This window comes from Oryzias melastigma, linkage group LG20 (genome assembly GCF_002922805.2).
Source record: "Oryzias melastigma strain HK-1 linkage group LG20, ASM292280v2, whole genome shotgun sequence".
In the NCBI taxonomy this organism is placed as follows: Eukaryota; Metazoa; Chordata; class Actinopteri; order Beloniformes; family Adrianichthyidae; genus Oryzias; species Oryzias melastigma.
In genome coordinates this window covers 18543126-18560591 of record NC_050531.1, presented here as the reverse complement: position 1 = coordinate 18560591, position 17466 = coordinate 18543126, and the positions used below count along the sequence as shown (strand labels likewise).

Sequence of the window (17466 nt, the reverse complement as noted above, 5' to 3'; positions counted from 1 at the left end):
AAATGACTTTTTCTTTTTTTTAATTTAACTAAAAATGGCATAACAATAAATCAAAAGATAATTGGAATGGTAATTCATGGAGATGAGATCTATTCTTTAAAGAATTCTAACATTTGATGATCCACTAGTTTTGACTTCACATCGCTCCAAAGGATCGTAAATTTATTTAAGTTTCATGTTCCATCTTTTTTGAACTAATTACTTTTTTCTTTGGTTTCAGATTTTGAGTACTGGAATGGCTGTCGAGCTCCCCCTTGGAGACAGGCGCAGGGGGAGATTTGTTACGTCGTAATTGAGCCGATGGACACCGAGAGGCTCAGCGTCACCTGCTGCACCGCTGGAGTTTTCCTCAATGGGGTAAGACTAGACGGGAAAACGACTTTTCATCGTATTTGCTGCAGCATAAGTCAAAGTAATGGTTTTTAAAAAAATATTCTGACTTGGTGAACATGCTACCTCTCTTCCACAGACTGTGTATTCCACCATCAGCTGTTGATCTTTCAGCTGCAGCACTCTAAATTCACTTCTTTTCAAACTAACGAAGCTGCTCTATTCATCGTCTCCACAGGGCGGGAATCCAGAAGAGGACGATGGCTGCATTCGAACAAGTGAAATTTACCCCGATTTGGTGACTCTCATGAAGAGAAGATCTTCATATTTCGCATTAAACCTGGTCAAAGAGGTAAGATAAACATACAAGCAGGTGCCAGTGCTTGAGTCCCACCTTTTTTTTTGTTTAATTGAGCCTTTAGCCCTTAAATTGAGCGAGAATGGATGTCCAACCTTCTTTCTCTCCACCAGAACTGTGGCTGACTCATTCTTGTAAACAGTTAGGGTTGTGTAGTCAGTGTCTGAGCTGCTGAACGCCAGTGAGCTAGTGTCTGGTTGTCACCGTGTTGAAACATTTCTGAATCGACCTCCTACATATCCCAGCAGTGGAGCGGCGCACACACAGACGTAAAAATATGTGATTTACTCAGTAGTGCTGTAATTTGACGACATAACAAATCGATAATAGATTCCATCTGCTGTAAAAAAAAAACTTCAATCATAAAACAGAAATATATAATTGTTTCTCACTTGTGCTCGTGTTTGTTAGAAATGAGGCATCATTTCCTTTAGATCATGTGACCCGCTTTAGAGAAGGTGAACAACTGAGGCAGCTTAAGCAAAAACAAAACATTTTCAAGCAGGTGATATGGTTAAAAGTGTATAAAATACGTTCAATTTGTCATCCTCTACAGGTTATGTAGTAGAAACAAAATGCAACCTGTTTTTTCTAAAGTACAAGTTAGAATATTTCATTATTTTAAATGATATATCATTGGGCAACACCTTAACTTTAAGGTTGATGTGAAAACCAAGTTATCTCTAATCATTGACTGTATTTGAGAACTGGACTGAGTTAGTGTGACATCACCCATAAAAAAATGGCTTGCTTCTGGCTCCAACAAAATAAAGTCAATTCAGTTGCCGTTTTTATCCAATATGGACGCTGCCATGTTGGAGCCCGATGACGTCAGGAAGCAGATATTAGTACAAGTCTGTCTAAATCAAGGTTTCTATAGCAACCACTCTCGCCAATCAGGGGTGAGCTTGTTGCAAGGCCACACCCCTACCACTTGAAAGCGGACTCAGGAGTGTCTGTCAAACGTTTTGTGCGCTCAACAGGCTTCTAGAGTCTGGCCAGTTTATAACTTGAACAACTGGAAATACAAAAAAAATTATATGATATAAAATCAATTACACCCAGATGAGGGCGTGGTCTGTTCATTAATATGTGATATTCTAATCCTAATTCCCAGATTGGCCCAACTGTGTCTTCTTTTCATAATGCCACCTTTTTGTTTGTTTCTAAATGGTGACAAAATGAAAAATGTGGCTTTTAAATCAACATAAACCAATGTTTCAATTGACAAGTCTATCTAAATATACAGTTACTGCATATTAAAAGGTTTAATCTGGATTTAAACAGTTCTGACTTTATAGGTTAAAATTTACAGTTGAGCTACAGATGAGATTTATTCCATTTCAGAAAGAAAAATAGTTTCTATTTTGTTTTCTCTAGTAAATCAATAGTATATACAAGTGAATACACAAGAACAAATTATTAAATAAATCAATGTTTTTAATGCAACTAGAGATCGTTTTTAAACCTTTAATTTTGTTATTTTGCTGAGAACAGTCTCTTGTCTGCAGGAAGAAAGGATCAGAGTGGATTCAGGGATCATAAGCGACCACATTTGCTTCATTTCTATGGATTACTGACTTTATTGTAAATATTTGACAGACAAAACTCACTGAAGATCATGTGACACGCAGTAGTTTGTCACTGAATCATCTCTGAGGTTGTGAGTTACAGAGGACATAAAGTGTCTTTCAAAAGATTCAGATAATGAGTTGATTAAAAACATTTCATGAAATACATGAAAACTAGTGTATTTTAAGGTAAGAATGATGTCATGAAGTGATGGTGATAGTTCAAAGTGTCCTAAAAAAAGGAAGCTGAAGACAAACCAGTAAGATTTTTAGAAACTGAGGCAAGAAAAAATGAAATATTGTTAGTTTTTTTTTTTAAATACGGTAGTTTAAAAATATTAGTTTTAAAAATATACAAAAAATTATGATTAAAATAATATTAAAATGCCGGAAATTGCTGGATTCTGTTCATAACATCCGTCTTGGTCACGTGACTTATAGCAGCTAGCTGCATGGCTACCTGGAGTGCTAAGCTAGTAGCCCAGAGCTAAAGAGCTAGCACAAACCAAACAATAAAACGGATTAGGAAAGTTTCTAAGGGTAGAATAGAGCCAGTGAGGAAAACCAAAGAAGAGCATTGAACTGCAAAGAACAACAAAGCCGAAAATCTTCCTCAACGTACGGATTTATTGAGGAAGTTGTTTTCATGTAGCAGAAGCTGCTTTGCTAATAAAAATTTGCAACTCCAATTCACCAAACATATAATTATTTAAGTGTAAAATACTCTATGATATGTTATTAATTTTGTACACTATGGACTAAACTTTCAATTTCTATATTTTGTTCTTTACAACAAATTATTCAATTTTAAAATCCTTATTTTTTTCTAACACAGGTGCCCCCAGTTCTCCATACTTAAATGCTTAAAAAGAAATTACGGCGTAAATGTTGCCAGGTTTGATTATGTCAGGATTTTTATAGAAGCTGAAACTCTGAACAGGATAAAAAAAAAGAAGAAGCATGAATGAGCGGTGGGTTTTTATGATTTCTGCTAAAACTGATTCTTTTTGTCCAACCTGCACTTTTGAAATTCCTCGGACTGCCTGAGTGCTGACAGCCCTCACATGACACAATGCATCATCTGCACGACACGCTCCTCAGCTGCAGTCTTTCGCTGCCGTTTTGGTGCGAGGCAGAAATAACAAAGTTGTCTGTCAGAAACCATCTTGCATCATTCCCGATCGGGAATCGGGGGACTCCGAACCGCAAAAACGCCGCTCGCCAAGGATAACAACTCCTAATCTCCAAGCGTATTCCCCATGTGAGGAAGCACGTCTCTTTTCTTTTTTGCTTTAGGTTAGATCAGATGGCCTCAATCGAAGGACGCCAGAAAGAGTGTCGAGAAAACAGAGCTCCTGTTTGGTTTGATACCAGAGGATGTTCACATGCACACCAATACGAATGACCAAAGCCACAGTTTGCACATTTGTTTTTAGCATCAACATTCCAAAATTAGAGCTGTCACCATCCGTCAGCAGGATCTGCTTGAGTCCTGACAGGTTCTTTGTGGGCACTGGCTTCAGATTCATCGCCTGCTGGTTTTCCATCAGAATGAATCAATTAGTCTGATTTAAATCCGAATAAGCAGCAGGGCTTCAGAAATGAAAACTTCTATTGTTTTTACACTGAGACTTCAGTTGTCATTTATACTTAAAAACGTACTTCAGCTATTAATTTCTAATGCTGAAGAGCACCTGTGGAGAAAGGTTTCTCTGATGCCAAGAAACGTGGAGCCTTCTCTGTGGATTCCACACTCGGCATAATGGAATTAAAGAGAGCCGGTTATCCTGACGAGGCCAGACTGAATAAATCGACCTGTGTGTTTCCAACAGCAGGTCTCTCCATGTTTAATGAATAACAAGTCTCGGGGAAAAGCGATTGTGCACGCTTGGCTCTGCTTTTTGAGGCAACGCAAGCAGTGAAATACAACCTCATTCTTTTTCCCCTCGCCTGGATAAATGTGGAGCCGGTGACAGTGTGGGCCGTTCCTGCAGAAGCAGGTGTCTGTGATTAAAAACTCCTAGAGCTGCTGACTGTTCATGTGGCAGGCATTGGTGGTTCAGGCTGTAAAGTTTTGCTATTATAGGTCCTTGAAAACCTCCAGTAAAATAATCAGACGTGGATGGCAGTGACACAAAGGCGTCACTTACAGGGAGCCAAGATGTTTTACGTGAGGAACGTTGCAGAGGCATTTGGTAAAGAGGTTTCTCTGTGCACTATGTTGGGTTTTATGCAATAATTGCAGTACTTACTGTGGCTTTCTCTGACATTTTATTTAACATGTTTTTTTGTTTCGGAAATAACACAGCAACAGTATGAGTTGTGTTATTCTTTACTATGACTGTACATGAGAACTGGACCAAGTCAGTGTGACATCACCCATGGAAAATGGCTTACTTCTGGCTCCAATGAAATGAAGTCAATGCAGTCATTTTTAGCGATACGGATGCTGACCCAGACGTCCTGAGTAAGCAGTAATTGGTCCATATCTTTCTGAGGCTACGTTTCTATGGCAACGACTCCACCCATAGAAAATGCCTTACTTTCGGATCCAACAAAATGAAGTCAATTCAGTCGCCATTTTTTATAGACGGCTTCAAGTTGAAACCAGACAATGTTTGAAAGTAGGGATTGGACCAATTTTGTTGCTATGGTAACCAATCTTGCCAATCAGGAGAGAGCTTGTTAGAAGGCCACACCCCTGTCACTTGAACACAAGCTCCATGAAATCAAAAGTTTCAGAAGTTGGACATAAGACCACATACTTTTATCGAGGAATTTAATTGACCGGCTCAAATTGTGAATAACTTCATAAGGAATATCATGACAAAATATCACAGCAAAAATGACTGGAAAATAGCTGTTTATTTCTCTCTTTTTGGGCACTTCATGTCAGCTGGAGGTAAGGCATTTTCTATGGGTGATGTCAAAAGTCGCTTTGTCCAGTGATAATATGTCTGTGGTTCTAACACAAGAAAACTCTCAACGCAATTTATACATAACCAGTCAGGTAATCTGAATTTAAGCCATAATTAAAATCCTATTGAAATTACTTTAAATGATCTGAACCAAATTGAATCATAATAATTCTATTTGGTTTAAATTAAATTGGATCAAGTCAATCAATGTTGATTACTTTTTAGTTAGTTTGATGTTTTTGTCCATCATCTGGCACAACCTTGAGAATTGAAAGCACCTTCTTTGGTGCTTTATTTAAAAAATGAATTCAACTTAACAGAGGTGAGTATAAAAGAGAAAAATAGTCTTACAAAGAATTCTTATAAGAAAAAATTGGCACGTTTTCTTAAATTGAGATTCTTTTTATATTAAAGAACTTTCTTGATAAGATTATTTTTCTTGCAAGAAAGAAAATAAGACATCTTTTCTTGACAAAAGTGTCTATATTAAACTAAGATTAAGTTTTTGCTGTGATATGTTCAATAATAGAAGTATTTTCTATATTCAGACCATTTTTTCCTCATCATCTCAGCATCTCTCTATCCCCACAATAACAGGTACCGTACCTTCCATCAGCACAGAGGACTCAGCTGTCTGTGTCGAAGCTTCACGACAGCAGAACCCTTGAGCCGAGGTGGAGGGATCTCCTTCTGTCGACCGGAGGCGGGTAAGATCACAAAAAAGAAAAAAAAGAACTCATTCAAACCACAAGAGGCCGGGAATCCCTGGAAGACAGCGGCGCGGAAACCTTTGCCACATCTGCTGAGCGCGTCTGCCAGCAGTCACACATTCTGAAAAGATGATTGCAGAGTTTACCAAGCTCCTGATTGCACAATGATCTGAGTTAATATTTACTTTAGCGTGGAAACACTCTCAGCCCAATCACAGATACAAATGTTTGAAAAAGAAAAGAGGACCCAGGAATGACCCACCACATATGGTCCTTGACTGACAAAGGAGTTGTAGAGGTTGAGCTGTTACAGCCTGACAAGTGGACCCTTTCTGTGAAGAAGCTGGCTCCACATTAAAGTCTCCCAAATTGCTTCAGAAATGCCAGTTAAACTCTTGTCTCGACTGGTTAAATAATGATTATTTTTAAAAAAATAACCATTTTCAAAATGGAAGCAGGCATATTGACTCTTATTTCACGTCATTATAACAGAGAGGAGGAGAAGAAGCTCAGAAGGAGCTCTGCGGAGAAGAAGAAAAGGCTGGAGTCAGGGACCAGGAGCAAAACAAAACCAGAGGTCATCGTGTCGTCTTCACCTGCACGCCTGACCTCCCTGACCAAGTGAGTGTTCAGAATTCACACTCTTTTGTCAAAACCTACAATTTTCAGGTGAAAAAAAAAGAAACAACTGTTTAAATCATTGTTCTCCTAATAAAAAATGTGCCTATATGGAGCTAAATCAGGGCCAATATCATTTGAAACCTAAATAAAACAAATTGAAAAAAAATATGGTGTTTGGCCTAAAGAAAGTAAAATGTCCAAAACTTTTTGCTATTCTAAAATAAACTTAATTATTTTCAGCTTCAAATGTTTTTTAGGTTTCAAAACTCAAAATTTCAATCCTAAAACTTTTTTTTCAGTTTCAAATTTTTTTTATTTTTTATTTTCGAGTCTGAAAATTTTGATTTCAACATTTCTTGCCCATTGTGGCGTGTTGGGGCGGGGCTAACATGAAGGACCAATCAAAATCGATATAGGTGGTAATTTCAGTCCCGATGCATTCACTGACTCTGAGTACTTGGAAATTACGGTCAGAAAATGTCTGTTTAGTCTGTACTGTCATAGTCTGAAGTTGTCCCAAGACGGGTGTAAAAAGAACAGTTTCATCGCATCCAAAACACAGTTTTTGGTCAAACACCGATATTTTTTTCAAATTTTTTTATTTGCGTTTTAAATAATATTGCCCCGACTTAGCTCCATATGCCTGCATTTTAATAGGAGTCCAGGCAGCGAAAAAAGAAGAATAAAACCAAAGTGAACACACCTGTGATGACTGCAACCAAGACACAGCAAACTGTGGTGCATTCACTGACTCCAGTGAAATTACAACTCCATAAAAACTGGCTCCAGATTAAAGTGTCCCAAATAGCCATAATGAAAACAACAAACATGCCAGAGAAACTCTTGTCTGGCAGAGTCATTATTTTAGAAAATGACTTCTCAAAATTGAAGCAAATGACTCACATCGTTATAACAGAAAAGCAGCTCAGCGAAGGAGTCGGGAGCAACAAACCCCCACGTTATTTTCACAGGATTGCCTGGCTTTTTACACACAGCAAGAGTGAAGAATTCAGCTCTCTGTTCGAATCTGCTATCTTCAGGAGCCGCAGGTGGAATAACACGAAGCAGACAGCTAAAGCTCGGAGAGACTTGAGGGTTATTTCATCATTTTTCTAATGAAAAACAGATGAAATCCAGGGAGCAAAGGAGAAGGGAAGTGAAGTAAACCCACACCTGTGACCACTGCAGAAATCTAAGTTGTCTCTAACTAAAGGAGGGTCAACAATAGAGCACAATCTGATCAGGTGGTAGAGTTTTTTGCAGCAAAAACTGCAACAAATGAGGGTTTTTGAAAAGGTTTGTCCTCCTTTGGGGGGCTGGATCCGGCCTGCGGGCCATAGATTGGTGACTCCTGCTCTATACGACCCTCCACAGGCCGGGCAACCCAAAAACCTGCAGCTTCTGATTGGGTCAACCTACGTATGGGTGCACTAGACTGAGGATTAAATTCTGGTGTAGATCTGTTTTTTGCAAAGCCAACATACGTCTGATTTAATGTTTTTGAAGGCTAAGTGGAGAAATGTAAAACTCTGTTTTGAAGTTAGACCTCTTTTTAGTCTTTCTCGTCTAATTTTTTCCACCATTTATCAAATGTAGGGCTCGGTTTCTTTTAGGTCTAAACCAGCAGAAGCGTCTTCCATAGTGCAACTGTTCTGTGTTTTCACCGTCTTGAATCCAATTACAGTTCAATGATGACAACAGGAGAGAAAATCTGGCATTTTGTCATAGTCTTTGTATTTCTTTTTAACATAAAATACTTTTATCACGTCATTTTCCGTATATAGCCCTGCGACAGACTGGCGACCTGTCCAGGGTGTACCCCGCCTTCGCCCTTCAGTAGCCGGGATAGGCTCCGGCACCCCGTGACCCCGAAAGGGAAGAAGCGGTCAAGAAGATGGATGGATGGATTTTCCGTATCTACAGATAATTTGATAAAAGTAAAATACAAGGGTCATGTAATCCAGTCTGAGGCAGATAAGGGATTACTTTAGAACATCCCTCTAAAGTCATCTGTAAAGTATTAACCATTGAAAGCTGATCACACTGATCACGTCTCAGCAGACAGAATGCTGGACCTTCTGTTTGTCGTCCTGAACCCTGGAAAACACTTATATCAGCTTACTCTTCCTGATAATGTTCTCCCCTGGAAATGCTATTAATACATACATGGGAACTGACTCTCGGGCGTCCCATTTGAACGTGCACCAAACTTTATTCCTCTGCAGGGCCCAGTTTTGCCGATAAAAGCAACTTTGAAAAGCCACCTGCCTTATAGCCGCATGTATGTCTCAGATAAAAAGCCCCTTCGCTCTGAATATGATGACAGCTGCAGTCCTCCTGCGACACGAATCTGCATTTCCCTGCTGCTTTTGTTGTGCGGAAGTTCAAAGTTGAAGCTGAAATTTCAAGATCATTAATAGGTGGGAGGACCAGGTGCTTTGTTCATTTCAAACTCCAGGAAGGAGGTCATATTGGATTCCGCCGGCAATGTCACGCTGTGGCTCCTTCTGTTCCACACCTACATAATGTACGCAGTTGCCTTCAGCCTGAAGGGTTTTTGCTCTTTCAGGAAGACGTCGTCGAAAGCAACCGTCGCAGATTTTTCCAGCGAGACGTCCAGCAAGAGCGAGGAGGAAGAAGAGCAGCCAGAGCGCCGTCCAAAGAGCGACTTCTACCTGTCCTCTGAGTTCTTGCAGATCAAGAAACTGGTGAAGTACCTCAAGGTGTGAAAGCAGCCGTTATCTTGTGGGAATCGTGCAGCTACAGGCAAATTTAGGAAATAACTTTTTGTTTCAGCATGACTTTTTGAAGTTATAAATTGATGTCATGTATTTTCCGAGCGCTAGCAGCTCTGCACTAACGTAGCTAACCGGCGATCGAGTGTTAGTACCGTCCAAATTTGAAGACACTATTTTCCGTAGGGGTAGAGAGAAGCCATAACAGTAGGGGAAGGATTTGGATTCGGCTTAACTACACTAACTCTTGACATTGTTAGCAACATTTAAGAAAATAAAAACAAAAGAACAACACAGGCTCACGTGCTACATGTTAGCCAAGCTAGCATGTCACACATGAAATCATAGAAATAGCTGTAATTTTAAACCTTGTTTGCGATGTAAAAAACAGATTAATACACCTAAAACAACCATTACTCTATATGCTTACTCCCAACCCAGTAACCTGAACAAAAAAAACCTAACATAGCTAAGCGATAGCCATGTTCACAGGACCTCCTACCTTTACCAAAAATAAGTATACTCAAGTTTGTTTTAAGTATACTTTTTTAAAACTAAAATTAGGATGCTTTTAGTTTGCTTTTTACATGCTTATTAGAGATAAACTTTATATTTATATATTAAGCCTATATTGTTCCTGTCCTTAAGCCTTTTCTTACACAGCATGAAAAGTGGAATAGAAGTATTCTTGGGATATTTCCAGTATACTAAAAATATATTTTTATACACCAGTTAGTCGAAGTGTATTGCTTGTAGACTAAAAGCAAACCTTAAAAGCTATGTTAGATACACTTCAAAGTGTACTTTCATAAATTTAAAGTAAACTTAAAGTTTATTGTCAGTAAGCTAACAGTGTACCACAAAGGTTACTTTTAGTAAACATTCATAAACTTAGAGTAAACTTAAGTTTTTTTGCCAGTAAACTAATTGTATACCAGAAAGATTACTTTAAGGATACTTCTAAGTATACTTTTTAAAAACTAAAAGTGGGTCAATTTAGTTCTAAGAAGTATACTTGTTAACAAAATGCCAGTATACTTTTTTAGTGTATTTGGTACTCTTGGGGAAATATACTTTTTAATGCTTAAGTATAAACATATACTTGAAGTATACTTAATTTTGGTAAAGATAACCTTGTTTGCAATACCTAAAGAAACAGACTAATACCGCTAGTAATATGAAAAAAAAACATAAAGCACAATCCAACACTACTACATGCTAGCTTGTCGCATTAGCGTATTCACAATAAGATAAAAGAAGATTTTGACAGCAAGATCAACAAGATCAAGCACTACCTGAGTTAGTATATATAAGGCACTCTAGATTATAAAGTGTAGTAGTTCACTTTCAGCTTATCCCTTTCAGGGTCGCCACAGCGTAACAGCACCCACTGTTTCACATCAGTGATTTGAGTTTTTACGCCGGATGCCCTTCCTGACACAACCCTGTACTTGAGGGGCACAGGGACCCAGTTAGGCAGCAGCGTCAAGGGTCTTGCCCAAGGACCCAATCTGGGTGGGGATCAGTGGACAACCCTGGGAATCGAACCCAGGGCTCCTGCGTGCCAGCCCTTCACCTTGCCCACTGAGCCACCCAGCCGCTTACTCTAGATTATAAAGTCATTTTTAAAAAAAATTAAGGCTTTTTGTGCAGAAAACACGGTTGTCAACGGACATTAGCAATTTTCATAAAGGATAATTTTTCTTTCACACTCGTCTGCTCTTATAGAAACCTCAAAGACAAAATGAGTTTCAGTGCTCGCTGCTCCTGTATTGTTGGAGGATGCTGCTGTTGTCTGACACTGAATCCGTTTTGGTCGCCTGTGCAAACCAAAGCGGAGCGTGGAAAGAAGTGTCTGACAGCAGCAGCTGTACACGCTGTCTGCCCGGACCGCAGAAGCAGGAAAAATGAAGCGCGCCCGTGATAGATCTGACAGAACACATGGTGAATATTAATGTGTCAAAGCATGTAAGAAAAAAACCCTAAAGGCAGGAAGAATGGCCGCTGACCCAGACTGTGGGCTGTGAAAACCTCTAAGAACTTGATTTCCATGATTACCGCTCTTGTGCCAGCCGTCCTTCCTCACTTTTTATCTGCAGTGTATTGTCAAAAAAACTCAAATTAATAACAGCTTCATTTTAGTTTAAGCAAATGTTATGTTTTGAAAACAGCCCAGGAATTTAGTCTGATTATTTCTTGAATTCCAAGCCTTCTCGCTCAATAAGATCAAGCACACTGAAAGCAGAGGAATCTTTTCTGGAAAACTTTTGCAATTCGAAGTGAGTATTTTTGGCTTAACTAAATAGAAAATAATCGAAGGAAATTCCCACTCTAAACGCAGGCTCTTAGTGTGTCCAGAAAGGGGGAAAAAAGTTATAAATGATACAAAGGAAGAAAATTCAGAACTTACACTGGTTTGTGTCTTTTTTTTTTTTTTTGGTGTGACTTCTTTTTTGTGTTCCTGCTTAAAAAAAAAGAAGCATCTCTCTTCTAATCAACATCTCTGAGTCTTTTATCTGTCTAAACAACCCGGTTCGTCTATTTTCATGATATCATTACCGTCAGACTCTTAAACTTTACACAAGCCAAATAAAATATTGGCTATATTTTGGAGAGATCTTTATGCCGTCTCACTTTCACCAAGCGCCACACGGATGTTCTGTTTGTGCTATAATGACGTTTTTTCTGGAATTTCCTTCTTTCAACACATCAAACCTCCTTTACCTCAGAGTCTGTTTGCTTTCATACCTGTGTTAGTTCAGATCATGGAAAAACTCAGAGAGGAGTTTGAAGCTAGCACCTTGACACCATGGAGTGTGTTTGTGTGTTTTCATGTGCAAAAAGGTAAAAAAACATTTGTTTGCCTCTTTTATGGTCAGAAATGCACAGTCACACTTTTTTTTTACCTTTCATTTGATATACAAACATTTGTTATATCATATATATATTTAAAATATAATTGATTAAAAATGTTTGATTAAACAAAAAAAAATATTTTTTACTTTTACTAGCTGCTACCAATTATTTACAACAAGCATCTTCATGTAACACGCACAAGTTTCAGTAGTTTGTTTTCACCAGAGGTGCTCTGGGTGAAACACTGGACCCAATGGCAATAGGATGGGGTTTGCTCTGTGTCAATAGTCCCACCCACAACTCAGAGGCAACTGTCTAATGAACTCCTGTCGCTCTGCAGAAATGTCCTAAAAACACAGAAGATTTGTAATTTTTTTCCCCAAACATCATAATCATAATTAAAAGACCACTTCTAAAATAGATCAAATTATGGCCGGACTCGGACTTTAAATGCGTCTCCTTCATCATTCACTGTAGGGATTCCTGTTTGTGTTATGATGAATTCAGAAAAAGGTTGCATCTTACCTTCTTTTAACTTCTGGAAGGCGTTAGAGCAGGAATGTCAAACTCCGGACTCGAGGTCTGTCTGGCCTCCTGCTGTTTTATCTGCTGCTGATCCTGGATCAGGTGTTTCGCCGACAAGAATCTACGATTGCAGGTCAGTTGGTACACATGCAGGACACTGGTCCTCGAGGTCTGGAGTTTGACACCTGTCAGAAGGTACATACCAGATGTATAAAGTTTTTCTTTGTTAAACTAAAGTTTTTCCTTAGTATTTTTCCTTCCTACCAATTTCTTTAGACAACTCTTTCAATAATCACTATTATGCTTTAGATTTGTATTTATATATTTACTTTTAAAAAATGTAATTTCAATGAATAATCTTAGTTATTGCCTCATTTTAATGACATAATTTTTCATTTTCAGTTCAGAACTGTTAGAGTTTTACATTTGTTGTTTTACTGCATTACAACACATTGAAAACGATGACTGAATATTTCTGGCACACTTAGAAAAGCATGTTTCTGTCACCCCCCCCCCACACACAAAGTGTCTCCCCCTCTGCTGGGTCTGCGCGGTACTGCTGCCCTCTTCTCAGCTCATCAGAGCCCAAATGACATCAGAATCCGCATTTAGCAAGTGACTTTGATTGATTCAAAAGGGGAAAAAAACAACTTTTTACTGCATAAGAAACCGAGTATAATCTTTTTTCAGTGCTCATACAGTATTTGTGGAAAGCCTTTCCTTCTAGACTTGATTATTTTGCCTCAAATTTATGACAGAGTAAAATTTGGTAATCAAAAGCATGTAGGAAGTGATACATCTCAGGTTTTCCTCTTAAAAAAATAATAGTTTTCCTCTTTTTATCTGTGTCTGATCCAGCACTGAAGGTTTACTCCCATAAATAAATATAACATTAACCATTACATGGATGGTTACAAGTCACTCGCAGCAAATCATAAAGATCAGGATCAATAAACCATTACTGGCAGTCTTGCTAACTCTACTCCTGCAGGCTTTTGCTGGCAGGCTCTGTCTAGTCTGTCCCTGCTCTGTCGAGTCTGCAGCTCTGAAAGAACCCGACTAGAATAAGGCTCCCTTTGAGCAGCGTGGTGCTGCGAGCTGCTCATGCTGAAACACCTGCAGCAGCAGCAGGAGAGACGTGATGTGTCAGCATCTTTGTGCGCCTGATAATGAGTCCTCAGATGAACCCGGTGAACATAGTTTTATCAGTTCAACAGAGCGTCTTCTTTTTTCCATTTTGATTAAACAGTTATATTGTTAAAGAGAATAAAGATTTGATTTGCAGATTTATGGAAACGTTGATAAGAATGTTATAAAGCAAAATAATATATCAGTTCCTTTTGGATGTTTGAAGGGTGGTGGGGGTGAAGGCATTAGTGAAGTTCCATAGGAGAAATATTGGTGCAAACGTGCAGTTTTTAAATTTTTATTTGTTCATTTAAGGTTCGCTTTAATCAAAGGCGTATATTTATGAAACAATATTGATGGTGAAATCAAGACATCTACAAATATATGTTTGTAAAAAGTGTCAAATCATGTTTGGGGAAAAATCCACGAGACAGGAAAGTTGCAGCTTCCGTTAGGTATTTAATGTTTGTGTAATGTGATAGAAAATGGTTGTTACAACTTTTAGGATTTGATCAGAAATGTGAAATTCTGAACAGAATTTATTACTTTGATCGATTGAGTAAACCAAAAAAAAGGAAAAAGATTTAAAAATGGTGAAAATGGATGGACATCATGTTTTTCAGTTTTTCAAAAACTTTTTGTCCATTTATCAATTTTTCCCAAGTTATTCTTTTCAAATTTTAAATAAATCCAATAAAGAATTAGCTAAATTAGTTACATTTTTCTCAGCTTTTCCAGCCATCCAGGATCTTACCCAGAGGCAACCCCCAACTTCCACATTGAAGACTCTTTGAAATCACACTTCTTTCGAAAATAATAATAACCTTAGAGAACCTTTTTATTATTATCTCAATGCAAATAAGAGACATTTTAAAGTTCAGAAGAACAATCAGATTCTCCTCTGTGTGAGTTTTAGGCTCCACCCACTGATTACATCATCAACACGTCATGGGCCAAAACTGACGTCCCGATTTGTCTTCTTTACTAAAGTTCAGATATTTGAACTCAGGACGCACCGCGTCGTCCAAAACCGTCATGCCCAATACTCAAATTGTGGCCCCTAATCACATCTATACATCGACACAACTAGACACCCCTAATGCACGAATCACATTCTAAAGCAGGGAAAAGCAGCTTTAGCTACGTAGAACACTAGAGCTAAAATCTAGTGTTAAAGGGTTAAAAAAATGTTCACTCAAAATTTCATGACACTTCTAAGGACATACATTAAACCAGTTCAATTATTTGCCTTTTGTGTTCTGTGGTCCATCTTTGTCTGAATACGTTCCACACCGAGCATCTGCTGCTATCAGGCTCAAAGAGACTCAAAGATCTATCACCGCTGAAAATGTTCTGAGGTTGTCAACGTTTTAAAGAATGTCGACAATACTTCAGGTACAGGCAGCCAAAAAATGAAAGCATGCGATCTGTTTTGTGTTCTCCAAACTCTTCCTAAAACATCAGGGTCCTCTCTGTTGTTTTAACAAGGTAAGAAGCTCGCCCGCTGAATCCTTTGAAGAGTTTGAGCGGAGGAGACAAAGGAAGCGGTAGATCCACTGCTCTTATTGTGGGAATGGTTCACATTTACGTGAGCGTCATGATATGGAGAACACATGTGGCGGTTGCCCTGCTGCGTTAGAGTGAGGAAGACGATCAAACGCCGTTCAACAATGTACTGCAGGCTCACACCCATGAGCTGGCTCTATTATTTAGATATAACCGAATACAACCTTCAGGACTTCACACCTTCACTTTCATTGTTCAAATGATTTATTTGGAAAGTCCTGAAAACTTAAAGATGTTTCTTCCTAAACACTTTATTTATTATAAATGCAATACTCGAGCCTCTATTAGTGTAATGTTTTAAGGAACACCTCTTTACTTACACACATACTGTATGTATGCTGCAATTGTCTAGAATTTTGGCATTTCTGCTTTTATTCATATTTGATCTCATTCTAATTTTATTCGATGTTGTTGCTGCTTTTGGTGGCATCAAACTGAGTCTTAATTAGTCACCGTGTGTTTTTACATGATAGCTGGTTTGACAGTTGAAGTTTTTTCCATAAAGTTTAGTTTTTATTGAATTTTTCTGCAAATGTATTTGAGCAAGCTTAAAATGAACAAGTTAAATAAATATGTCCAAAAATCTGGATTTAATTTTTATAAATAAATTATGAACTGGTGTTGTTAAAGTCGCTCTCCAATCTTCTTTTGGTCGATTTTCAAATCATTCCTAGTGGTTGTTTAATTACGATTATGCAATTTTAAGCCAAAATCAATGGACCTGTGTCGTTTTCTAGGACATAGTTTCTTCATAGCAGCAGGAGATCATTATAAAATTTACGGGTGAAACTGTTTGCGTAGAGTAAACCTGCTCCTATATCCCATCATCCCTCTGTTTGCACTCTTTCCTGCTAGCTTACAGACACGTCGGACAAAGAAAACAAAGACATACATGGATCTATTCAAACAGAGCATGATGAACTCCTGTTCATCATACAATTTTCTTCTAAGTTGTGACTAAAAAGTAAAAGCACTCATAAACTAAATATATTGCATTACCTGTGAATGCTGTAAGCTAAATGTGGCTGCTAAAGATGCGCTGAAAAGGCTAAACCCAAAAGCTTGCTAAAATACTAGCTAAATGTAAAATTAGCCAAAATAGTGGAAATATGTCTAATTTTGCCAAAACAGCTAGCTAAACTGCAAATTAGCTTAAAAAACTGGAAAAATGTCTAAATTAGATAAAAACAGCAGGCAAAATGCTAAAATAAAAGCTAAAGTCCAAGTTAGCCTAAACAGACTGGAAAATGTCTAAATTAGCCAAAACTAGCTAGCATGTTGCTAAAATAAAACTAAACTCCAAATTGCCCTAAAAACCCAGTAGTTGCTGAACATTTTAAAGTCTGAATGGTGTCTTTAGCTGAAAGTATTTGCAGAAGTTTACAAATTTCAAAGTACACAAAGTTTTTTGAAGGATTTGAGCAATTTCTCATTCATTTTCTTTGGGGCAAATTTCGCAAAGTATTTCAAAAACTACAAAGTTTATGTAGACCAAAAATAAAAGCAGTAATGTCCTGAAAGAGCTGAACATTATGACACCAAGATTACTAAAATCGTTGAAAGTGTAATTGAGTGAAGAAAAACTTATGGAAAGGTGAAGGAGAATCACTAGTACACAATAACAATATCCCTAACTTATTATGATACAATATTATTATGATATAATACAGTTCTCTGAGCAAACAAAGGATAATTCTTCATTAATTGGGCTATGTTGTAATTCAAAAAAGTTAAATCAGTGGCTTAAATTTGACTTTGTGTGTAGGTTTTCTTTTTTAACTCCTATTTTTAGTATTTTTAGTTTGTTTTTGTGCTTTCAGAAAAGCGACCAGAAAGTCACTCTCCTCGTGCTTTGCTGCATGCTGGACTTGGATCTCACGCAGGAATCTTGCAACCTGGTCATCCGGGATGAAGGCGGCCTGAAAGTCCTTCTTAACCTGCTGGACACAAATGAAGACGAATGCAAAGTGAGGGCTTAACTACCTGCTGACATTACCAGACTCGATCATGTTTTTCATGTAAAAGTGAAATTAGAAATACAAGAATGAATGTTTGGAAAGAAAGAGGAATTTTAAAGTGTGGCCTTTGGGACTTTTGATAACTTTCAATCCACGTTCCTGAACATCCAGCTTTCAGATTATGTTTGAC

At 38.0% G+C, this 17466-nt stretch overlaps 1 protein-coding gene across 2 annotated transcripts in view; it reads left to right on the top strand.

Moving 5' to 3' along the window:
• The window catches only part of armc4 (armadillo repeat containing 4), a 50968-nt gene that overhangs the window by 3122 nt on the left and 30380 nt on the right, over positions 1-17466 (top strand). For both annotated transcript variants that reach the window (XM_024280626.1, XM_024280625.1), the window contains exons 6-11: positions 221-357; positions 569-682; positions 5775-5884; positions 6380-6508; positions 9078-9231; positions 17139-17285. In XM_024280626.1, the coding sequence (XP_024136394.1) occupies positions 221-357; positions 569-682; positions 5775-5884; positions 6380-6508; positions 9078-9231; positions 17139-17285 (791 nt within the window). The remainder of the gene's footprint in view (positions 1-220; positions 358-568; positions 683-5774; positions 5885-6379; positions 6509-9077; positions 9232-17138; positions 17286-17466) is intronic.